Source organism: Natrix helvetica (genome assembly GCF_964273705.1).
Source record: "Natrix helvetica genome assembly, chromosome: 13".
NCBI classification, from domain to species: domain Eukaryota; kingdom Metazoa; phylum Chordata; class Lepidosauria; order Squamata; family Natricidae; genus Natrix; species Natrix helvetica.
In genome coordinates, this window is record NC_138557.1 from 7,697,458 (window position 1) to 7,722,630 (window position 25,173).

Below are 25,173 nucleotides of genomic sequence, written 5' to 3' on the forward strand. Positions count from 1 at the left end.
TGACTGCAAAATTACCCTATCATTTTACTTATTGCAGGGGGGGGGGAGAGGGGGAACAGCCTCAGTAACAAGATAATCTTTCACAGAAACATCTCAGTGCAAGGCAGAATAAGAAAGTTGGGCTGTGATAATCGCACCTGAGAACGTAACAAACAAACCAGGTATTATATCAAAGTCGTAAAAGTCTTCAGACTGGAGTCCCTTCAGCTTGGTTTCTGGGGGACGTATTTAGGAGGTGAACCGTTGGGTCCAAATCAAGCATGGGTTCCTCTTGAGTCATTTTACCTTCTTTCTGCCTCTGCGCGAGGATCATGGCCCGCAGCAGTGGTGGATAGAGGACATACCGGATTTTTTCCTCTTCCTCAGGAGGGGTGAATTGCTTAAAGGCTTCCTCCTCGTGTTTTGGCACCATGCGCCAGTCGTGGTACATGACTTTGTCTATTTCTCTCTCTTCGGTTTCGGGCTTACCTAAAGAAGCGATTGAGAAGATGTAGAGAGGTCCATTTAGGCAGGCAGATCTTGCCTGAATGGGACACACCGTGAAAAGAAAGATCTGTAAGCCTAGGCTGAGCATGCAGTTTGCTTTACTTGTTATTTCATTCTTTTTTTGTAATTATTTCTGTGGTTCTTTATATAATACACAGCACCACATATGATTGGACTGTGCATATATATATATATATATATATATATATATATATATATATATATATATATATATACATACATACATACATACATACATACATACATACATACATAAATAATTCTCTTTGGTTGGGAACAAGAAATGCCATTCAATTATTTTTGGGTCTGCGGAAATACCACCCTAAGAAAATAAAAATTAAGAGCTAGAAGGGAGACCTACAACAATAGAAAAAGAAAGGAAGAGGAGGAGGAGAGGAGAGGAAGAGGAGGGAAGGAAGATAGAGGTGAGGAGAGGAAGATGGAAGGGAGAAGGAGAGAAGAGAGAGGGTAGGAAGAGGAAGAGAGGAAGAGGGGAGAGGTAAGGGAAGAAGGAAGGGAAAGGAGAAAGGAAGAAAGTAGAGAATAATAACTGTGAATGTATACCTATAATTGTATATAGAGAACTAAATTGTATGTACTAATTGTACATAGAGAAATAAAAAACTCCCCCCCCCCCCCAAAAAAAAAAGAATTCTCTTTGGTTCAAAGTTTGGAGAGGGGGGTGTTTTTGACACATCAGCAGAATCAAGTTAGGCATTTCTTAATGTTTGACACACACACACAGAGCCCAAAATATTTGCCCTCACTGCTCTATCTCATGAGAACTCGTCCTTGCTACAGGCTTTATCATGAAATCTTCACCCATCAAAGCAAATCTTCCCTTACCTCTAAATGTCAGATATCCCCAAGCTTTTCCATGTTCCATTTTCTGTAACAAAAGAACATCAAATGATTATAGTCCATTCAAGATGAAGGGAAGAGGGAGCGTCTTAATCTGAAGCAAAACCAAAAGTCCATTTTCAAGGATTCCCCATCCAATTACGGTTGTTGAATGAGGATGGCGCCTGCCCTTGGGAACACCTTGTCTCTCGGCTCCAATCCTCCTTACCTTCAGTAAGAGCTTAAAGAACTGGTTCTGTTGGTTGGCTTGAGGCTCCAATGAAGACTTCCACTTCTCATTCTACTCCCTTAAAGGTAAAGGTAAATCTTCCCCTCAAACATATGTGCTAGTCGTTCCTGACTCTAGGGGGCGGTACTCATCCCCGTTTCTAAGCCGAGGAGCCAGCACTGTCCGAAGACGTCTCCATGGTCATGTGGCTGGCATGACTCAATGCTGAAGGCGCACAGAACGCTGTTCCCTTCCCACCAAAGGTGGTTCCTATTTTTTCTACTTACATTTTTACATGCTTTCGAACTGCTAGGTTGGCAGAAGCTGGGACAAGTCACGGGAGCTCACTCCGTTAGACGGCGCTAGGGATTAGAACCGCCGAACTGCTGGCCCTTTTGATCAACAAGCTCAGTGTCTTAGCCACCGAGCCACCGCGTCCCCTTCTACTCCATTCTACTCCCTTACTCCCCATCTTTTTAGCTAGGTTGATCTTTTATTTATTTATATCATTAAGTTTTGTACAGTTTTATCTTTTAATACCGTAAGCGGATCAGAGTTACTTTCTTATAAGGTGGGCGTCTAATAAATTTTACAAATAAAATGAAATGAATAAATAACCTATCTACAGGTAGTTCTCGACTTACAACCATAATTGAACCCAACATTCCTGTTGCTAAGCGAGACATTTGTTAAGTGAGTTTTTTTTTCCCGTTTTACCACCTTTTTTGGCCACATTTGTTAAGTTCGTAACATGGCTGTTAAGTGGATCTGGCTTTGTGTAGGAGGGGAAGTTTCCCCCCCACCTTCGATTAACGAGGTGCGGATCACAGCCCTTCCAAGAAGCATATCTCTGAATAAGCAAAAATAAATCCCGAGAACCTGTTCTAATGAAAACAAACTTTAATATGAAAATAAAACAAAATCTTACTATCTAAACTTTACATTTTGGCAAGAGCAATTGTCGCCCACCTCCTCCGGCAGGCAAACGGAAGATCAGAAGAAAGTACAAGAATGTGTGACGTATTATGAAACGTGTTAGGAGACATGCGCGGTAAATCATTGTCAGATATGAAAAACATTTCTACAGTATAACTCAGACTAGAGCAGGGGTGTCCAAACTTGGGAACTTTAAGACTTGTGGACTTCAACTCCCAGAATTCCCCAGCCAGAGTTGAAGTCCACAAGTCTTAAAGTTCCCAAGTTTGGACACCTAATTGAGCCTCTAGTCCAGGGGTGTCCAAACTTGGGAACTTTAAGACTTGTGGACTTCAACTCCCAGAAGTCCACAAGTCTTAAAGTTCCCAAGTTTGGACACCCCTGGACTAGAGGCTCAATTAGACAAACCAAAATAACGCAGTGACAGGCTTCCCCATTGATTTTGTTCATCCGAAGGTTGCAAAAGGTGATCGTATGACCCCAGGACTTTGCAACCGTCATAAATATGAGCCGGTTGCCAAGCACCTGAATTCTGATCATGTGATCATGGGGATGCCATCACGACAGTCGTGAATTTTTTCAGTGCAGCTGTAACTTCGAACATTCATTAAGCGAACTGTTATAAGTCGAGGACTACCTGTACTAGGATGCCTGAATTTACTCCTTTCTCCAAACCAATGAAAACACTCACCTCGGCGGTATAATCCACCTTTATTTTAGTAATGACCCAATAACAAGGCTCATCATATTCCCATATCCAAGATTTGCGTGTGACCATCCTACCAATGCCAAAGAGGTGCAATCGGGACAGCAGCATGAAAAGCCGGTTCTCATTTTTCACATCCTCCCAGGCCAGCACAGGGAGGCGCTTTCCTGTGAAAGCTCGCGTCATCTTCTCGTAATCCACCGCATAACGCTGGGAGTCACGAGGTCGGTTTTTTAAAGCCCAGTATTCGCGGATTTTCTTGGCCCTGGCTGCAATCGGGCGATATCCCATGTAACGACCCATCGCTGCCTATGGAAAGAGAATCGAATAGAATTCTTTATTGGCCAAGTGTGATTGGACACACAAGGAAGTTGTCTTTGGTGCACAGGCTCTCAGTGCACATAAAGAAAAATAAAATAGAATACGTTCATCAAGAATCATAAGATACAACACTTAAAGGTAAAGGTTCCCCTTGCACATACCGTATGTGCTTTTGTTCCTGACTCCAGGGGGCAGTTCTCATCTCAGTTTCAAAGCCGAAGAGCCAGCCTGTCCAAAGATGTCTCCATGGTCATGTGGCCAGTATGACTCAACGCCGAAGACGCAAGGTACGCTGTTACCTTCCCACCAATTTTTCTAGTTGTATTTTTTACGTGCTTTCGAACTGCTAGGTTGGCAGAATCTGGGTCAAGCAACGTGAACTCACTCCGTTACGCGACGCTATGGATTTGAGCTGCCGACCTTTCTGATCGACATGCTCAGTGTCTTAGCCACTGAGCCACCATGTCCAAAACATAAGGTAAACTGCTCCAAACTCGATTGCAGAAAATACGACTTCAACAACAGAGTGGTCAATGCCTGGAATACTTTACCTAACTCCGTTGTTACATCCTCTTAACCCTCACAGCTTCAGCCTTAAATTGCCTACCATGGACCTCACCCGATTCCTAAGAGGTCCATAAAGGGCTTGCATAAGTGCACCAACTTGCCTACCGTCCCTGTCCTAATCTTCCTTTTTATTCGTATCCATTTTATTCAGACTCATGTTTATTCTTATATCAATTATCTTGTAAACGATTGACAAATAAAATACAAACGCCCAATGCCCCAAAAGCATGTCTTCGTTTCCTTCTGGAAGTACCAATTAGGACGCAGAATAATAATAGGGCTGGAAGGGACCTCGGAGGTCATCTAGTCCAACCCCCTACTAGAGCAGGAGAGACTATAAATGGACACAGGAAAACCTTGACCGGCTCTGAGTCGGACGGCCTACCTCGCGGGGTTGTTGTTGGGGAGACCAAAGAAGCCACGCAGCCCAGCAAACGCCTCACTCCTTTTAAGCAGCCCCGCGCTTCCTTCTCTGGCTCCGACTCAAAGGCACCGCTCTGAGCAAGGGCGGTCCCCCTCCCTAAATCCTCCCCCCAGACTCACTTCCGCCCCTCTTCACAGGCTTTGCTTGAATCCCAAACCTTCGCAAGACGCTCCAGCAGGGACGGTGCAACCTCATAGGACGCTCGGCGAGGAACACTTCCGCCTCGGTATCCTTTTTTTTTCAAATTCAATCGAGGTTGGTCCGTCCCTAATAAATCATCCGGCCGCCCAGGCACAGTCGCTCCTTTGCTTCCGGCCTTAGGTTAGACGGAGGGTAGAGTAGACGCTGGGGAAAGGGGCGGACCGTCGCTATAAACGATCCGGCAGGCAACACTTCCGCTCCTTTCCTAAACCGATTTTTTTTTTTGAAGGATGATCCCGATTTCTTTGCTTCTTCTCGCATTTGGTTCCTTTTTTCCCCTCCTCGGCGAACTGGTCGTTTTGTCGAGCTCCAAGTAGTAAAAGGGTTGCTTCGAAGAGCCTTTTTTCTCAATAGGGACCAGGATGGATGGAATGATATGTAACCTATAATACCCGTCTTTGCTAATGAAATGCATTCTCTTATTTCGTTTCCAGGCTTGGAATTGCCGTAGCTGATATGGCCGAGGGAGACTCTGGACTGCCTTTTATTTCCCCTCTCATCCCCAAGCGATGTCCCACTACAAGCGACCCAGATAAAACACTTGATCAGCTGTTGCTGTATTGGTAGAAATGTCTAGTGATAGAGAAAAGTTTTGCTCAGCTGCATAAGCCACACACAAAAAAGCGTAGAGACTTCAGGGGCAGAGGTTCTATAAATAAATTAGCTTCTATTGACAGTATTCATATCCACAGAATCCAAATTGTGAGAGATCATTTAGTTATGACTTAGTTTGGGGGGCAGGGAGCTTTATTAATGAAAGATCAGATGACCCTGGCTTTATGATCAAATTGAGTTTGTTGACTTGCAGCCAACATTTAATCAGGATACTTCGATTGTTTCAGCAATTACCATTGGCCCTGTTTATTATTGACGAGAATGTAGATTTTTTTTACCGCTAATACATCTATAAACTTTCTTTCATGAAAGATATTTTTACAAACATAGCTGGGCTTGGGTGATTGCTGCTGATTTAACATTTGCACTTGATAATGTAGACTGGAAAGAGGGTAAACTTAAATCATGGAGGGGGAAAAGAAGACTGTTGCTCCTGATGGAAAAAGAGCGATCACGTGGGAACTCTCTGATTCTGAAGAAGACAGTGATGTTAAACCAGAATCCTCAACCGCTTTTGCCACTTATTCAGATGTTGGAGCTCGGGACTGCTCAGACAAACAAAAATTAGAGCCGGGCATGGCTGTGCTGGAGGCAAATGCAGTTTCTTCGCTTATACCATTGACACAAACCGTATCCTGTGATTCAAGGCCGGAGAAAAAAAAGAAAAAGCAGTCCCTGGACAAAAACAAGATGGCCCAGATAAAAAAGGAAGAAAAAAAGAAGAGCATGGATAAAAAAGAAGAGAAAATGAAGATAAAACAGCAGATTGCAGCTGAAAAAGAGAGACGGAAAGAAGAAGCAGCTGCCTTGAAATTCCTTCGGCCTGATCAGTGCATGAAGCAAATGATTGTCTGTTTGGATTCAGGTAGTATGTTTACACTGCATGATTTATTCCTGTCCACTTTTGGTTTGGCGCTTTTGGTGCCTTTACGCCAGTCCCTGCCACTTTCTTGGAATGATTTCAGAAGAAAACCCAGCTATTGTTCACACCTAAGGCAGGACTAGAACTTGAAAACAGTCTCGTTTCTAGCCTGGTGCCTTTAACCATTACACCAAAATGGTGCTTTTCTTGGCAAGATTTTTGTGAACAGTTTGCCATGGTCTCCATCCTGGGGTAATGAGTCACTGGGCCCAAGTCACTCCTCTGGCTTTGCGCCTAAGGTGAGACTAGAACTCAATCTCCCAACCTCTAGCCTGATGCTTTAAGCACTACGCCAACCCATCTCTACATGCTGCATTCCCATGTTTTACCAGGAGGGAATTTAGAGGGGAAGGTTTTTCGCATAGTACCGCGCTGTAGAGTTGAGGTCCACCCAAATGATCAATTTGTTAGGCTTTCTCTTTAGGTCTTCTAGAGCACCCTGGCTCTGATATCTTGCTGGAAGGTTTGGATACTTTGGACTGTAAATATCATATTGAGCAACAGACCATTCCACACAGCATAACCTGGAAGAGAAAAGTCTTCAGCGGTTCGTCCGGTTCCGTAAGTATCTCAATCAAAACTCCACTGATACCGTAGCCAAAGAAGCAAGACTGAGGGTGTGTCTTATAACAGCTTCCTTATTCTGCTCATCTGCTTTTCGTAGCCCTTTAAGGTTTGCATTCATTTAGGGTTGCCTCTGCATGACATCGAAGAGAGTTGAGCCAACTCCGATAAAACACATTATTGTTGAAGCTCTTAGAAGGGAAATTCAGCAACATATTTGGATTTAGAACAGATTTTTCCATTGGGAGTTGAGGACAGCCGTGTGTATGAAGTGCTGCTCTGCTCCGTGACACGGATTACTGCTCTGATCCATTAGCCTGTTTTGCCATAGCTGCTAAATTCCTGCTCAGAAATTAATAGAAGAAAAGGCGCAAAGCAGTCAAGGAAGATAATAAATATAGCAAGAGTCCCAGACTCAATCTATATTGGGCTTGTCCCAGTTACACTATTATTTGTTCCCTAATGGATGGGTGTCAGCTATGAAATCCCCTGATTTTAAGAGTTCTCTGGCTGTTCAGCTAATAAATCAGTCTGACTTGCCAAACTTCCTAGTATTTAAAACCTATATAATTAAAATCCTAGCTTTAACCTACTAAACGTTACTGACTTGTAGGAGGCGAGGGCAGTCAAACGTTTCATCAGAATGTTGTTTTTTAATCATTGTTTTTTATAGCAACTGTTGTTGCTATAAATGAGTGAGATCTTTAGAGTTGTGCAGTAAAAACTGGGGTGTGAGCTGGTCTATGAATGAATTTTAAAACAAAATGTTTTGAACTTCCTGAGGAGAGACAAGAGAATGCAAGCATAAGGTAAAAGAGGAACGTAAGCTAAGAGCACCTTAAAGGATCTTCTCTGCTTCTGCAAACCACTATTGGAAGCGGATGCTGGCTTTAGTAAGTTTTTAGTTTGAGCTACCAAAACTATTCTTTTTTTCTCTTCTGGCAAAAGATTTAACTTTATTTCCGCAGGACAATTGTCAGGAAGAGACTGCAGTGGAAAAGGAGGTCCTGCTAGTGATGCAGCCTTCATACTTCCTCAGACAGCTTTCATCAATGCAGGTGCTGTACAGTATTTTAACTTGTGAATACGAATATGAATGGCAAGTGTTGGCTTTTTTCCCCCCAAGTTGCTTAATTGTCCTATTTTCCTCCATTTTTTACTGGCTCCCCGTTGCCCGAGTTTGCCTTGATTCTCTGCTAGCTATGCCTTATATGAGGAGGAGGAGGAGGAGAAAATGGTGTATTTCAGAGTTTCATCTTATTTCCAGACACCTAGGGAGATGAAGCTTAATAATTGAGAGGAAATGCAATAGAAAGCTAGATTGGCAGCAGGCAGAATCCAAGAGGACAGTACTGGAATCGTTAAGCAAAAAAAAGGTGAGCCAAGGCATATGGAAAAAAAAGTATGGTAGAATAGATTTTATTTCTTACATTACAAAAATCCTACACTGCGTAGACTCAGCCAGGTGAGTAAAAGGGTATCCCTGCTCTGCCATCAGTTTACTGTTCTAATTCGTAAGTGGGATATAATAGAAACTGGCATAGCATAGTTGCAATTTTTAAGTGACCACTCATGTATATGTACCGTATTTTTCGGAGTATAAAACGCACCAAGGTTTTGAAGAGGCACATTTTTGCATTCTGCAAACCTCTCAAAAACGGCCAAGTGGTGGGCATTAACACAAAGGGAGAAGGTTCAAATAACAAACAACTGTGACAGTATTTGTGCTAAGAATCCATCATAATATTCCAACCTCAAAATAGCACATCCATGCTATTGAAAACCATTGGTAAAATGACTCCAGTAGTTACCTGGGAATTTAATATTGTCTTTTCTGTCTAAGAAAATTAATGCACACACATTTGAGGTTGGAGTTCCTTCTCCAGTGGAATCCAACGTAGTTTTAAAATTCGTGTGTTAAAGAGGCGATGAGTTTTTGATTCTAAAATCTTCTTCCAATGCTAGAATTCAAGTCCTGATGGCCAGCAGTGTGCACCAGATCTTATTCATCTGCCCCCCTTTCACCATTTGGAAGATCCTTCTAGAGTATCTTACAGCGTGGTTGTTGTTGGACTAGACACCTACCAATGGTATATGGGATTGGAAGGGCTGCGTGAGTTGTGGGTCCCAAGGAGCAAAGGGTTGTGTGAGTTATGTGTGAGCTGAAGATCCCAAGAAGCTAAAAGGCTGGGTCCTTGACATACACAATTGGAGGTCTTCATCTTTGATCCCTACAATTTTTGTTTCAGGACGATCTTGAATTGGTTTTTTTTATGATAGTGCAGATTACCAATAAAGATTGGAAACATAGGATAAACATAGGGAATATTGATTCAAAAGGAATGAGTGTGTAAACAGTCTTGCTTGTGCTTGTTCACTTGAGGCTGTTTGAGGCAGGGTTGTAGTATGTCTAACTGGGTTTCGGGTTCTGGGATTTCAGCCATATAGCCAGCTTCTGGTCGAAGGATAAGCTGGTACTAAACACAGAACAATTCAAATGCTGACAAGGAAAACTCAAGTGCATCACATCTGTTTCTCCATTACCTTCTGCTGGATGTTAATTTAGCTTTCCAGTCTTGTTTATAGTGCTGGGATTTCCTGGCTGCATCCCTTCCAAGTATTAACCAATCTAATCCTTCTTAGCATTTTCAAGCTCATTTTAAGATTCTTAGAAAGCAGCAGCAACACTTCTAACACACACAAAGGCAACAAGACAAGTTCATTCTTTACTATCGACTGCCTCCAATGCCTCGGTGACTTAAATTAACAATACACTTTCCCTGCATGCAAGTTTCCAGACCACAGTAGGTTGACAAGAATTATTTTGTGCCTTCGAAATCAGTCTGGTGATTGAACAAGTCCCCACAGTTTTCTCAGTAAGAATTTTGGAAGTGGTTTCATGCTGCTTTCTTCTAAGGATGGGGGAAAAAGAAGAGAGATTGGGCTGAAGTGAGCCAGGTGGCTTTGTGTCTAAGACAGAAGAACTAGTCCCCTGGGTCCTAGCCTGATACTTTTAACCATTGTATCAAAATATTAATTCCCCAATTGCGGTTCTTCTCTGAATTGCCTAGGTATCATCAGCTTCCACAAGAAGAACCAGTCACTGGACTAAAGAACGAAACATTACAGTTTGGTCCAGAGCAATTCATGACACGGCATCAAATTGAAGAGGTAAACAAAGCATTGAGCTTAACAACCACAGCAAAGGGCTCCGCTCTCTCAGGGACATCCAGATTATCCTTCGAATCCTTTGCCTGATTTAATTTACACCCTTACACATCAAGGATGATTTAGCACGGGTGTCTGCAACCCACGGCTCCGGAGCCGCATGCGGCTCTTTGGGCCCTCTGCTGCGGCTGTCTGTCAGGTGATCGCACCACTGGCTGGCCCCACCCCTCACCCTCCCCTCCCAGTCACTCCTCCCCTGGCCTGAGAAGGTAGAGGTGACGGCAGGCGATGGAGAAGCGGCTAGAGTGCCTCATTGCCTGCCCAATGCCTCATATCAGAATTGTGGGGAGATAGAAGAGGGGGGGAGACACAGAGAGAGATACAGAGAGGGGGAGAGACATAGACACGGAGAGAGAAATACAGAGAGAGGTGGGATAGAGACGGGGAGAAAGAGAAAGAATATGTCAAGAGTTTCCCAGTGTTTTTTAACAACTGGTTCTCTGCCCTAATGACCAGCTGGGTAGGTGTGGCTGGGGTGGTGGTGGTCACGGGACTGGATTGGAGTGAGTGACATCGAATTGGCCACACCCAGCCAGGTTTTGTGGCTCTGTTTTCTTTTCTGTGAGAAATGGGTCCAAATGGAAAGTTGCAGACCCCTGATTTAGCAAAAACATTGAAACAGGAATTACCAGTTCGTCATTGCCTCAACATTTAGCCGAGATGGACGGGAAAAGTGTTGAAGCCTGGAACCTCTCAAGATATGCAAGGAAGGCCAAAAGTGTTTTTCTTCTTGTTTTTTTGAGTCTCTCCAACTTTCTCCTTGCAGGCTCTGGTGGCGTTGCAACTCCGGGATAACATAAATGTCCTATTCCTGGAAAGGTGGCAGGAATTGGCCCAGAACGTTTCTGCTGTGACCAGAGCTATAGCACAGCGTCCTTATAAGTGAGTGTCAAGTTGTCAGGTTGCCTTGGCAAAGCTTTGGAGCTGTGAAGCAGAAACCACAAGACTCTTATCCCACAATCCTTTCACAACGAAATCCGTAAAGAAGCTTTTTGGGTGACTTTTGTCTTTGCAGGACTGATGAGATGGTTTCTTTTAAAAAATATATTTAGCGTTTAGTGTTCTACTGATAGAGCTGCTTGATTTACACTGCGTTGTATTTAGAACAAGCCACAAATTTGTTCTGCCTTGCTTGCAGTGGTTAGTGTTACACAGTCCATTGATAATACCTACTTCGTGTTTAATAATGTTTTAGCAGGGAACATTCTGAGCTCCAAATGGGCCCAATCTTAGGGATGGGATGTCCTGACCAGCATGGAAACTGTCTTGACTCAAGACGACCCCTTCGGAACAGGCTATTGTGTGGTCAGTTCCGACATGTTAAGCCAAAACGGTAGCCTATGTATAACCCATGCGTAATGGCTTCTTTGACAGGAAACATCAGGAAAAACAGCCTTTCTCCTTCTGTGCCAAAGGCAAGTGGGCTAGTGGTGTGCACATTGGCAAGGACGGGAAAGGGCTCCAAGAGACCTGGCAGAAACAGATCCAGCAGTTCAATCGAGTCAGTCCAGCCATGGCAACAGCTATTGCCCAAGCCTACCCTTCGCCAAGCCTGCTGCTACGGGTCAGTTCGTTCCACCAGTTGCTTTCTCTTGGCTGTAGGGGAGGGGAATCAAGGGAGGCAATTCTCAAGAATTGGGGCTAAATTCAGGCACCTGTTGAGGCTTGCCAGCGGCCTGCAGAGCTGGCAGCAGATTCTGACACTGAAGAGGTTGGGGAAGAACATGGGCCAGTCCTGGAGCCTGGTGAAGGCTCTGATGAGGGCACTGTGATGGAGGCAGAGAGGGGGCCAGCGCTGTATGCCAGGCAGGCGAACAGCTGGAGCCTGTTCCCAGTGTGTGCATGCGTAGAGTTGCCAGACAAAGGGAACAACTGAAGAACAGGGTTCGACGGGAGTAAGGCCACAGGTGGATGATGAATGGCCCCTCCCAGAGGAAATAAAAGAGGAGCGAAAGGGGAGTGGAGCTTGCAGGAGACAATGAGTTCACTTAATTGGTTTGTGACTCTCCGAGACTCCTTGCCCAGTTTTGCAGATCTCGGCCTGGCAGCTCTCCAAGCCAGATAAGGTCTGTGACTGTAAATCCTCCCTTGAAAGACTTTGTTGGATGTGAATGAGCAGAATTCACAGTAAATTAATAAAAGAGGTTTTTTTTTCGGGACAAGGAGTTTCCTTCATGCTCTTGGGAAGCCTCGGTGAGAACAGCACCAGATCTCTGTTGTCTCAGAGTAAGATTAAGTAGGCCGCAAGTAAAAAACACAGAGATTTCAGCGAAGGGGTGGAAATACCAGTGGGATATTTACTCAGATGTTGCAGTGTTGAGATTATGAAGGCTGGATAAAGCCACTCCTAGTAAACTTCATTCCATTCTCTCCAAGGGTCAGTTTCTCATTATTCCAAGCCTATTGAGTTCTCCTGGGTAAGGAAGCATTTCTAGGCTAGATTTTTTTTTTCTTCCTCTAAATACTTTTGTTTCCCTGCAATACAGCCAGTTTTTTCTTCTTCTTTTGCTTGTTAGCCGCAGGGCTTGTTTAGTTTACATAAGGATCCTCCTTAAGAAAACAAATTGTAGATCAAATCTTTAACGATAAAAGCTACAGGCGAACTCGTTAATTCCATCGGGCTTTTCTTAACCCAAAGCTTTGTTAGAGATGCTCCAGATCCGTTCTCCTCATGGCAAACCAGCCTTGCTTATACCTCATCCTTTTTGCTATCAAGAGCTCTTTTCTAGACAATTCAGTTTTAAAACAAAGCTAGGGGAAAAGCGATTTCATGCTGAAATAACATCACAGCAACCAGATTACCAGAAATACATGGCAATTGGGTATCCTTGCTTTCTTTCTTTCAGGCCTACCGAGAATGTAATACAGAGGCAGAGAGACGACTTCTTCTCAGCAACCTCCAAGTCAGAACTGAGGACAATAAAACGGAGAGACGGATCGGCCCAGACCTGTCTCGCCGGGTCTACCTTTTCATGGTATCTACAAATCCAGAGCTTGTCCTAGATTTAAGTTGTTGAAGCCCCTTGTTGTGCTGTTCTGACCACTGGGTCATAGCTCCTTAGCCTTACAGCTTACTGCCAAAGCTACAGGTTTTATTGCAGAAACAGAGTTTGTCAAAATCAATAAAAGTCCTTGTGCACAAATGCTATCAACGAGCCTATCTTGACGGTGGTTTTTTTTTTAAATTTCCATTCTTCTGCCGATTACTTTATTTTTACGCTATTATATATCATTATGCTGTTTGGCATATTTTTTTGCGTTCATGCATTAAAACATAATGTGGCTTGGTAGCTATATGTTTGAGAGAACCTAGCTCAAGTATAAAAGTGTGTATGGGTATTTTAACTGCAGCATACCTTATAAAGAAAAAAAAGGAACACCAAATCCCTTATCTCAGTCCCAGCAATCTTAATCGCAGTTGAGTAATCAATTCCGTGAAACGAAAGCTCTGTATTTTGCTTTCATTTAATCAGACGACACAAGGGAGTCGGAAGGGAATCTATTATACTGCCAAATCACAGTGGTTAAATTCAGAAATTAATACTAATCCATGATTTATTACAAAACGATGCAGCTTTGTTCCCTTCATACACCTCCTTTCACAATGGACCATATACTTTATCATTTGCATTAAGCATAGGAGAAACCGAAGGGAATGTAATTGCCCTTGTGCTTATCCATACATTAAAAATACCAAGAGAGCCTTTTCTGGCTACCCACATAACTGTAAGTAATCATTAGGGAAAAGACCATACCAATACAGGCTTTTGAAACTGCAAAATGCCCCGCCAGTACGTATCCTTGCAGTTAGTTTTTAATGACACAAATTAAAGGAAGAATTGGAATATTTAAACTTACCTCCCCAGGAAATATACATGGGATGTGAATACCTCTAAGTAAGTAAATTACAACTGGCTGTGAAAAGAGGAAATGCAGGACTCAAGATCCAGAAGAAAGCAGGAGCATCCAGAGCTGAGGTTCATCCACATAATTCCAACTATTAGCCTGGTATTACATTTGAATCAGATAATTAAGATAATGAGGGAAACCGGATTAGAATTTTCTGTAGACGAGAGGGCAGCAAGGTTGACGGACTAGCCTATCATCACTGATCAAAGTCTGTATATATGTTTTAATTCATTTGGGTATAGTTCAATACAGGAGAAGTAATAAGACATGCAAAGAAGGTTGAAGAGTTGCAGGCCTCACATGATACCACTTACGCTGTCAAAGGTTTAACGTTCTCTTCTGAATACCAAAGCGCTGAGAATGGAGGAGCCCTTTGGCTCTGGAAAGACTGCTTTGCTCCTCGGCTCCAAAACTCTGGCAGCCCTCTACTGCAATTCACATAGCACACGTGGTAGCTTCTGAGGTGTCCCTAAGCATTCCTTTGGCTGCAGGAAGGAAGGATTACTGTATTGATACACTGGGCTGCCGGAAGCCTGGCCTTTCGAACAACCTGTTCCAGGAAACGTGGCAAACCAGAGTTGGTGGCCTCGCTGGCCACGTGGTACAATGAAGCTGTGGAAACGGCTTTTGTCTCTTTAATGGTAGATTGAAAGGGGCTTTAGTGTTCAAACAGGACACAATCAGGAAGGTAAAATGTCACTCGGTAACACTGCTTATCCTTCATGACAACACTGTCTTTCGAAGGGGGGGGGGGGAATAAATTAAGTCCTCCACCTGCATCTCTTCCGATGGCGTGCCTCGGTGTCTGAGCCACAAGAGCTGTCTGAATCGCTTCCTGAGGAGGTAGAAGAGGAGGAGGAGGAGGAGGAAGAGGAGGAGGAGGACTGGAGCGAGCCACAGTTCATGCTCAACACCCAGCCCAGTCTGTTGTGCAAAATCTGCTTGAGTCCTGGAGGGAGGGGAAGCACCTCTAGCGTGTCCACGTAGTCAGGAAGCAGCTGGCGGAGACGGTAGCAGCAGAGGTATTGCAGAGAGGTCGGGGTAGCACAGGAGCGGATGATTTTCATGCTACTTTTGGCTGCAGTGGAGCAGACCATCGGGAACACTCTCTTGTTCTGGAGCTTGGTGGCAGCCACACCTGAGTCACAAAGTCAGCAAAGAAGCCCAAGGTTAACAGGCAGACATGGAGTGGGGTGTGTGTGTGTGTGTGTGTGTGTGTGTGTGTGTGTGTGTGAGGGGGGAGATAACACAGAGCCTGTCTGGGGGTAAAGTTCCACTTCCTTTATTCCTTTAGCATTTCTACAATGAGATCTTCCACTTTAGGTCACCAATACATTACAGCTACATGGTTGTGTTGTCTTTTTCTATGGACCCAATAGTGAAAATTGACCAGGTAGTTTTTATAGTCTTCCCTGGAAATTATACGAATGCCATGGACAAATCCAATAACCAAGCAGCCAACTTATAAATTGTCCATTTTATAGATATGTAAAATCTTATTTGCTATTTAAGGGGCCTTTATCTCCATCAGTCACCTTCCCCCAACTAATCTGTTAAATTGGTTTGTTAAAATAATGATTCTCTTCTAGTTTACTCCACATTATGCTATACAGGTTAGTTTTCAATTTCAATTCAATTTTCAATTTATAAGTCGCTCCCTCTCCACGAAGGGACTCGGGGCGGCGTATAATTAAATATACAAGCATATGGCACGGGGGAGGTAAATACATACAACATTTTTACAATTCATTACAATTTCAACAGGTAAATAGTCCTTTCCAGGTAGCGGTACCTCAAGACGGCCTCTATTACAATAAAATCTGATTTTGGAATGGAAAACAATCTGTTGACTTTTAGAGATCCTCCCATAAATTTTATCCATATATTTCCCATATTTTGCTAGTTAAAAAACGCATCTGGCCTCTTCCACCTTACCTATACATTTTCTGTTTTTGAAAAAGGTTAAAGTTCCATGCCAGGTGTCCAGATGCACCCCAATGATGGAGCCCTGACCAAACCTTGTTGAAAAATTGCTCCGTTCCCCCTTGTGCTGGAGGAGTCCTATAGAGAAAGGACATTTGCAATTATAACATGGTAGGTTTCTAATTTCTGCAAAGGTAAAAAGGACCCTATAACGTTCATCAAACTTTGTTTAAGATAGTTTGTAATGCAAGAGGCAAAACAAGATTCTCCTCAGATAGTTATCTGCTTACCTAAACTCCTCTAGCAAAGTCCATTGTCTTCTAAAACAATCAATTTCCTTTCAACAGTTTTTATTAATGTTTCACCAAAATAGTCGTTTCCCTCCCCCCCCCCCCCCAAATGTTTAGCCATTGATCTATTTCCTAGATCCACAAAGAACAAACCTGGCATGATTTCTACCTGACAGCATTTTAGATATTTTAAAATGTTTCCTAAAAATAAGCGGAATGTTTAATGAAGTGTCCAGTTCAAATAATTTGGATGTTTTTTCTCCTTTAGTCCCGAGGCCTAGAATGCTTCCTCAAATATTTCTGAAATTATAATGTTTGAATTCCCAAATCAATTTTGAGATTGTGTATATGATTTGCCATCACCTTTTAGGAATCATTCTCTAATAAAGAGGAATAAACTTTCTCTGTGGATGCCAGAAAATGCTCTCTAACGTTAACTGAAGCATATTTGCAAATCAGATATTACAAAGGGACAGCTACATCCACACAAAACTTTAGGAAAAATAGTTCTTGTATTCAGGCATAAGCTGCAAACATTCACCTGTAAATTACAAATCCAGATATAAATAAACAAAATCTTTACTGTTATTACCTGTGTAGGAAAGGCCCCAGCTGTCTTCATCTTTTCCCAACAGGCTACAGAATGTGTGACGGAATTTATCCAGGTTCACATCTGATGTCCCAATCCCCACCATCTAGAGGGCATGGGATGGAAGGAAGAAACACGAAAGTGATCAAATATTACTCCTTATGTAACAACTGAGGTGGCTCCAGTGGTTAAGATGCTGAGCTTATCGATCAGAAGGTCGGCAGTTCAGCGGTTCGAATCCCTAGCGCCGTTACTTGTCCCAGCTTCTGCCAACCTAGCAGTTCGAAAGCACATAAAAAATGCATGTAGAAAAAAAGGGACCAACTTTGGTGGGAAGGGAACAGCATTCTGTGTGCCTTCGGCGTTGAGTCATGCCAGCCACAGGACCACAGAGACATCTTCAGACAGAGCTGGCTCTTTGGCTTTGAAACGGAGATGAGCACCACCCCCTAGAGTCGGGAACGACTAGCACACATGTGCGGGGGAACCTTTACCTAACAACCATTCATTTAGTGCAGGGGTCAGCAACCGTCACAAAGGTGCTAACTGGAAGACCCCCGTTCAATTCTGGAGCTGACCGGAAGTCCAATTCCTGCACCATTGATTCTCCTCTTAGCATGGCGTCTTTTTTCCTCTGCCGACGGATGTCCAGTTCCCCCACCATAGAGTCTCCTAGTGCGGCGTCCTTTTTCCTCTACTTGTCCTAACCAAAAGCTCTATCAATTGTGGAGCAGACTGTTGACAGGGAGCCGCCGGAGAGGGATGAAAGAGCCACAGGCGGCTCCAGAGCCCTGATTTAGTGACTGCTCAAAGACAAGACAGCACTGAATTAGAACCGTGGCACAGCCTTATGGTCACAGGATTGTAATTTGGGTGATTGGCACTTGGCACACCTTTACAACAGTCACAGGAGCCCAAGATCCTGAGATCTCCATTTGTATCTTTCAACAGCTGATTTCCAAGCAGCAAAGTCAATGGGAAAGCAAGCAGGAAGTCACAAGTCAAAGTCGCGTGGCATAATTAATAACCCGTGGTGATTCACCTAATGACTGCAACTGGAACTGACAGACTGTCATTGTAAGCTGGCCATGATCACGTATTTTTTGTGATTTTTGGCAAACCACGCTGTACGAGCCCAATCTCTGGAGGTTTAAAAATCACAATCTGTGGGTTGGTGCCTTGTATGAAGCAGATTTATTTAGCTATTTAATCCAGTAGTATTCTGTTCTAAGACTTATTTATCATCTGTTTCTTTAGCTAGAAATACCAGACTTTAAACCTCAAAATCTTCCATATACTGAAAAGGCTCCATGGATTATTCAGTTACTCTCCTCCAACAACGCTGCCACATCCAGAGAGCAAAGACACTATATGGAAAAACTGTGAGGACTCTAGGTGAGACTGTTCAAAAGAACAACAGTCTGCATACTATGTATGTAAGTGGTTTCCTCACAAAAAGGTCCAGTTCTCAACCTCGTATCACTCTCCTATATTGGTAGCATTTGGTGCTTATTCCAGCAAGATAGTGGCTGTGTTGATACTTGATCATCCTCTGTGATATTTGACAGCATTTTTTAAAAAGAAAAATTGGATACAAACTGTTGGGAGCTGGTGGAGCAAAATAGGTCTTAAAAAACAAAAATTAAAGACAACAAATAGTGCTATTACAACTACCCATGATGTATTCAATGTAAATGCTGCCCAACTCCCAGTGACAGAAGCCACTGAAATGTAATTATGGATGAATCTTATTGGATTTTTAAAAAACTGATTACACTACCTATTGTCAGGTTTTATCCAACATACCATGTCAGTGCCATAGACAGGTGAAGTCATCTTGATTTCCCAGAAGTGCTGACCCTCGGCTAGTTCCTTGTTCCCCCGGATGGCAGCAGTACCACAACTGTAATCCATGTGGAAATTTACCTTACGATTGTCACAAGTCAAGAGAGTATTTGCCGATTTGTTCAATTCATCCCATACCCAGTCAAAATCTTTGGAGAAAGACATGGAGGAGAAAAGTGGTGTGAATGGGGAACACCTCCAACCATTTCACCTCAAGTTATGCTTGTCAATTTGCTCCTAGTTGAAGAATTTTTTTTTAAAAAAGTCTAGTTCAAATGTCAAAGCCGGTTTAAAGATGTGTGGATTTCAACCCCCAGAATTCTCCCGTATGTCTGAAAGTGGCCAAGTTTGAAAGGCACTGATTTAGTTGCTAAAATTATAAATACATCCCTAGATATACCGCAGCACATATTATAGCAAAAACTGGACAAGATTTCTATTCCCCGCAAAATGTTCTCCCTGTGCATTTGCATCACTTTCCAAATATATATGTATACACCTATAGCTCAGTGGAAGCTGAAAGGATCAATAAGACAACAAAAGAAAGAATACAGAAGCTTTCTCACAATCATCTTCCTCTCCACACTGGCAATCCTTCATCCGATGAGCCATGTGGAAGTTAGAGCAATATGGAGTTTCGTTCTGGTTCTCACAGTTGCAGTAAGACTCTCCTGTCACAGGTATGGCTGTGGGGATGGAAGGCAACTGAGAAGGAAATTCTGACTCTGAATCAGAGTCGCTGTGCTGCTGGAGAAAGGAGAAAGAATGGTTATATTTTCCTCTTATTCTAAGAAAACGTTTAGCAACAACAGGGGTCCCTGGGGAAAGTTTTAAGGTTCACATACTCTGGATGTCACATAATTCTATGTTTATATCCATGTCTTTAATTTCTAGACGATCTTTCTGAGGCTGACTAGGATCAAATTTAATTCTGCCAAATTCAAGGTAACTGGTTTTAATGAACTCCAGGATTAATCAAGGAGTTTAATTATAACATAAATATTTGATTCTATGCAGATTGGATTAAAGAAATGTTAAATACACAACGTTTGATAATCAAGCATATAAAGCAATCATAGCACTAGATACATTTATACTATTTTTTTTAAAAAAATAGGGTTTAATCATTGTTCTTTTTTAAATTAAAGAAAAAAGTAGAAGATACACCACATTATTTTATCCAGGACTAGAACATACAATTGTTAAGAGCACCAGGCAGAATTCACACACCAGTGGAAGCAGAGGCTTTCGCTAAAAAACACAGTGCTCTTTTTGGTGAAATGGGGGATGTTACATAAGAAACAAAGGAGGGAGGGGCTGAGGCTCAGCCAGTGGATGGGAGAGATGCAACAGCTAGAAGACTCAGATCACAAAAGTGACTTGGAACACTATTGTAATTGTTGCTACAATGTACTTTCATGGAAGTGATACAAAACAAATGATTGAAACATACTGATGATTTTGTGTTAAATTTAAAACTGCTAATACTTAGGTAAATGTTGATATTTTTCTATCATTGTTTGTAAAAGTTGCAAGACCTGGGGGGGGCTTCTCCCCCCCCCCCGCACGATGTAGCTGTCAAAATGTTTTATAACCCTATAACCCTTTTTCCTTGAAATTTTTTTAAAACCAATAAAAATTTGAATAACAAGAGCACCAGACAAATATTTTATTCAAGCTGTCTTTGTACTAGTTACGTTCAGGTATAATTCTAAAACAAAAGTAGACTTTATGCCCTTTCGCTTATTCTATCAGCAAGAGCAACTGGTTTCCTTCCATGGTTTGTACAAATTTACTGCTTCTTCCATTAAAAAAAAACTTTCACTGTTTATTCAAAAGGAAGAAGCCACGAAACCCAATTAGGATGGCATTGTTAACAAGCCATAGAAGGACTTTCATGTTCTAGTTAGCTTCTTCCATTATTTTTTTAAAAAAGTAAAAAGTACTGAACCCAGCAATTCAGTATCTCAGGTAAGAGGTAGATACTTCTTTACTTTACCTGGCATAACACATTAAGCCTTTCTAGGTTCGATTCAATTCCAATTCCAACCTAGTTATCAACTAAGGCTATAGAGAGATCCAAAAAGGATGCTGCTTATTTTCCTAGGCTTGTACAGCTGCAGCGCTGAATCCAAAAACCAATGTGTTGAAGTTAATATATTCCTGGCAAGCACATCATGTGCACTGGCATGCATTCTGAACACTGTATATAGGTCTCTGGGTTCAGTTCATTGTATGAATGTACAATCTGTCAGAATTTACAACAAGAATCTGATGAAAGTATTGAGTGTCCCGATGGAATTATATCTTAGGTAGTCTTGCAAAAAACAAACCGCACTTCACCTGCCCATCAGTGTCAGATGACCAGCCATGGGTTCCAGAAGCCGTTGTAAAAGTCCGGGAATCTGATTCTCGGCGCACTCCACTCAGAACATAGCGCCAAGCTCTACTATTGCGCATACGTCGCGCCATGGCCTCTTTGGAGAGGTAATCTGGAAGGCAAAGCAATATCTTACTCACAATGCCCTCTTCAAATGAATCATCTCAATGTGCAACATTTTTTTTCCTTCAGACAAACATTACATATTAAGGCATATTTTGTGCCGAGAGAGAGAGAGGATAGTAAGCTATATACATAGGAAAAACAATTGAATCTCCACTTATCAGCTAGTGCCAATTTTATCATACTAGACTTAAAGGAGGAAAATGCACTCCACCACAAAAAAGCATAGGAAGTATGACAGTAAATAATCTTTGGCCAAGATGAATGAGATCAAAACCGGAACCGACCGGAACAGAAATAATAAGAGTCTAGAATACTGACTGTTTCCAAACTGGCTTGAAATAATCCACAATGTTTTAAGTCAACCCTCAGATTATTTCTTTTCCCTTCCATCAAAATTCTTCTTTAGTAGAAAAGAAGCCATCAAATATACAAAGGCAGGAAATGAGACAGCTGTTCTTAAATAAGTTAGACTTAAGTATTTCTTAAGGACATTGGATCAATCACTGATTCAGTAAGCAGGGAAATGACCATGTGTACCTCCTGATATGTATTAATGTCCATCTTATTACAATATCCCCCCATCTATTTCAGAGCTCAATCAATCCAATTCAAAAGTTTCAAAGCATCTCTTTTCTCAGTCCATAGTAGCAATGATATGGGTCACCCTAACCATTCTTGGATGTATAGAAACGCTCCCATAACTTACTAATTTTTATGTTTTCTAGGACTCCTCACTTCCAGCTAATTCACAATGATTAGCAGAGACCTAAATGTTACTTGAACTAATAACAATACTTAATGTTCCTAGATCTGCCTAACACAAGCATCATGTAATGAACAGCAAACCTTATGATTAAAGTGACTCATATGAGTGATCCAATAAATTCTGCTAGACAACTCAACAACCTAGCTGCCTTAGGAGAAGATTACTGCAAACATTCCAGTGTATCTGAAGGCAGTCGTTTTAAAAACTAGGGTGGGAGAAGGAGGTGCCCAAACAGAAAATGAACACAAACAGCAACCTAAGTATACTAAAGCAAATTCAAAGGAATCAATTGTTTAATATTTGAATCAGCTAGTCAAAAAACTACTTTTCAACGTAAGAAAACACATTATCAAAATGAAAAAGCTTGAATATGAATGGGGAAAGAAAAGCTATAATTAAATTTTTGATAATTCTAAAATCAGTATTTCAGGCTATCCAGATTTATAATCTAACTAGCATGCCTTTAGAATGTCAAAAGATAAACATCAACCTTAGTCAAGAAAGCAAGAAGTCTCCTCCAACACAAGGTTTGGCATCACAGAACAAACAAGAAAACTATTAAGGATATAACAGTTTTCCTCTTATTTCAAAACAAAAATATGCCTTAGTTTAGTATCTTTTTAAAAATATTTCACCCTTCCTTTAGGAGTTTAAGGAGTGCATACCACTCCTTCCTCCCATTTTTTTCCCATAACAATACTAGGTGATAAGCTGGGCGAGGAAATCTTTCGGTGCTTCTGTGTTTTGGAGCTGAACAGATGTACAGCATATTTTCTTTGATAACTGCATTTTTATTTCTGGAACCGCCATCAACAATGACTTCCATATGCCAAAAAATACAAAATAATGGATATCAGCCAGGTTTGAATATATTTGCTGCAGAAAACATAGTCACCACCAACTGCAAACAAAACTTGTTTACAAAATGCAGGGTTTATTTATTCATTTTAGTCCTCACTTGAAAGGCAGTATTTTCTCAACTTGTTTCAAACCCAGCAGTAGAGAACTTCCTTGTAAATTGAAAGTAGAATATGAAGTAGCTTTAACAGTGAAAATGTAAAAATAAGAATCAAGCACATATCCAACCCTGGGAGTCCTCAAAATGATATTGGACAGCCACTTGTCTGAAATGGGATAAGGTTTCCTCCTTGAGCAGGGGGTCGGACTAGACGACCTCCAAGGTCTCTTTCAACTAGATTATTTTCTTTGGAAATAGAATAACAAACTACCAGAGAGAGTTATCAGCTCAAACTATTTCATACCATCTCCATCCCATGTTTCCCCCCAAAAAAAATCTTGGAAAGCAATATTGAGAGTCAGAATCCTAACAGCCTTTTTCCTTCCTCATCCCTGGCCAAGTCCACACTAAACTATCCATGAAAAATCATTTCCAAGGGGACGTCAGGCTTCCCAGTCCAACTTTTTTTTTATTAAAATCCACATGCTCTGTTGAAGCAGGCTAATAAAAAGGCCATCACGTACTTGGAGGAGTATTAAATTAAAACCTTGACTAACTTTTAAGGTTAGCATTTCAGCCCACTTCTCCAAGGGGGGAGAGGGGGAGCTGCCTCTTTTTGTGTTATACAACTATATATACAATAGATACAATATATTGTACACAATATATACAATCTGATAAGCTAGGGGATGGAAGAGCAGCATCCAATTTATTTCACTTTATTATTAGCCCTTGGGCCATATCAAAGTGCAGAGTTCCAGACACAAATTATTACTAGAATCTGAGAAAAACAATTTAAAATGGAATTGGGATAAAATACAATTTAAAATGAAATTGGAATAAAAGATGCTTTAAAATAAAATTGGATTTAAATGCAGTTTAAAATGATAGCTTTGATCAGCCTATATAGGCCACCTCAAAACACAAGGTGCCAACACAATATCGACAATAAAATCTTATACAAACAATTTAAAATAAGGGTAGGGTAAAATACAATAGTTGTAGGGTAAGATACAATATGATTTAATACATAAATTAATAAAATTTAGGTAATTGTCCCATAGAATGAGGAATAGTAGTAACCCAATGAGAAAGAAGGTTGGGGGGGGGAAGCATAAGAAAGAAAGAAAGAAAGAAAGAAAGAAAGAAAGAAAGAAAGAAAGAAAGAAAGAAAGAAAGAAAGAAAGAAAGAAAGAAAGAAAGAAAGAAAAGAGAGATAGAAAAGAGAGATAGAAAAGAGAGATAGAAAAGAAAGAGAGATAGAAAAGAAAGAAGGAAGGAAGGAAGGAAGGGGCCAATTCAGGTCACCAAGAATTAGGCGGGTTCAGGAAGGACGTCCTTCCTCCGCCCGACGGAACTGGCTTTAAATTAAATTACGGGGAGAGGCGAGGGCACTCAGGAGGCCAGACAGCCGCGGGGCCTCCCAAGAAGGCCGCCCTTCCTTTCCCCTTTAACGGGGTCCGAAGATTTCCCCCCTTAGGGAAGCTTGGAGGAGCCTCATTTACCCAACACCCCGTGCGAAAATTTCCCAACAAGCTTTGCGAAAGACGCTTTAAAAGAGCTTTGACTGTTTAACTGAATATCGGGTGGGCCGCAGGCTCCGTTTACCTGAGAGGCGCGCCCCCACCCGTCGGCCTCCCCCGTCTCTCCGAGGACAGCGCGGTGTGTTCCCAATCTGGGCCCGACTTCCCCGGAGGGGGGGGGGAGACGCTCCGCCCAGGCTGCCGCCTTTCCGTTCACCCCCAAATCCGCGCTACGCAGCCTTCCCCCCTCCCTCCGCATCCACCTCCTACCTGCGTCATCGCGCAGCATCCGCCCCTCCCCTTCGCGCGCGGGGAAGGGGCGGAGCCGCCCTCGCGCTCTCCTCCCATTGGGCACGTCCCTCGTGAGAGGCTTCCACGTCCCGCTTCCTTTGAGGGAGGGGGGGACGGGCGTTCGTTGCTTCAGTCTCGCTCCTACCTCCGCGGCCGCGAGAGGAAGGCGCGCGCGAGACGCCCCGCACCTCGGGCTCTCATTGGCTTCCCCCGCGGCGCGTGGGCGGCGCCTTCAGTGACGTCACAACCCCGTCACCCCGCCCCTTCTCTCTGTCTCTCGGCTTGCCGGAGTTGCCTCGCAAAAAAGAAGAGGAGGAAAGCGGGCTTCTTCGGGGAATTAAATAAAAGCTGACTGGCTGAGAAAGGGAGACTCGGTCCCGCCCCTAGCGTCTCCCTTCTTCCAATCGCCTTTTGAGGCCGTCACTCGTCCGCGAATGGAATCGAAAGGCGGGCGCCGCCGTTCGCGGCTGCCTTCCTTTATTGGTGTAAAGAAAAGGGGGCGGTTTTTCGGGA

The 25,173-nt window shown here is 42.5% G+C and overlaps 3 protein-coding genes across 9 annotated transcripts; 1 reads left to right on the forward strand and 2 right to left on the reverse strand.

The window, feature by feature from the left end:
- Positions 1-4,752, reverse strand: MRPS34 (mitochondrial ribosomal protein S34). Of its 3 annotated transcripts, none has more exons than XM_081965952.1 (4): positions 4,650-4,752; positions 3,204-3,527; positions 1,354-1,396; positions 1-468 (listed from the first exon to the last, which is right to left on the reverse strand). In XM_081965952.1, exons 2-4 carry the CDS (start codon positions 3,519-3,521, stop codon positions 188-190), a joined length of 642 nt encoding a protein of 213 aa, XP_081822078.1. In that variant the 5' UTR covers positions 3,522-3,527; positions 4,650-4,752; the 3' UTR covers positions 1-187. The 3 variants fall into 3 exon arrangements, with proteins under 3 accessions (XP_081822078.1, XP_081822077.1, XP_081822076.1); XM_081965951.1 differs by lacking the exon at positions 4,650-4,752 and adding an exon at positions 4,492-4,643; XM_081965950.1 differs by lacking the exon at positions 4,650-4,752 and adding an exon at positions 4,485-4,639 and having other exon boundaries at positions 3,204-3,523.
- Positions 4,658-14,721, forward strand: EME2 (essential meiotic structure-specific endonuclease subunit 2). Of its 2 annotated transcripts, XM_081965926.1 has the most exons (9): positions 4,658-4,756; positions 5,166-6,211; positions 6,693-6,829; positions 7,801-7,890; positions 8,798-8,922; positions 9,904-10,003; positions 10,827-10,942; positions 11,435-11,624; positions 12,907-14,721. In XM_081965926.1, the coding sequence occupies exons 2-9, from the start codon at positions 5,752-5,754 to the stop codon at positions 13,075-13,077; spliced, it is 1,389 nt and encodes a 462-aa protein (XP_081822052.1). In that variant the 5' UTR covers positions 4,658-4,756; positions 5,166-5,751; the 3' UTR covers positions 13,078-14,721. The 2 variants fall into 2 exon arrangements, with proteins under 2 accessions (XP_081822052.1, XP_081822051.1); XM_081965925.1 differs by lacking the exon at positions 4,658-4,756 and having other exon boundaries at positions 4,927-6,211.
- On the reverse strand, positions 14,717-24,909 carry SPSB3 (splA/ryanodine receptor domain and SOCS box containing 3). Of its 4 annotated transcripts, none has more exons than XM_081965929.1 (7): positions 24,640-24,909; positions 20,960-21,108; positions 19,183-19,363; positions 18,578-18,765; positions 16,775-16,877; positions 15,905-16,030; positions 14,717-15,107 (listed from the first exon to the last, which is right to left on the reverse strand). In XM_081965929.1, exons 1-7 carry the CDS (start codon positions 24,656-24,658, stop codon positions 14,731-14,733), a joined length of 1,143 nt encoding a protein of 380 aa, XP_081822055.1. In that variant the 5' UTR covers positions 24,659-24,909; the 3' UTR covers positions 14,717-14,730. The 4 variants fall into 4 exon arrangements, with proteins under 4 accessions (XP_081822055.1, XP_081822056.1, XP_081822057.1 ...); XM_081965930.1 differs by having other exon boundaries at positions 19,183-19,360; positions 24,640-24,904; XM_081965931.1 differs by lacking the exon at positions 24,640-24,909 and adding an exon at positions 24,455-24,615.
- Between the last annotated feature and the right edge of the window lie 264 nt (positions 24,910-25,173).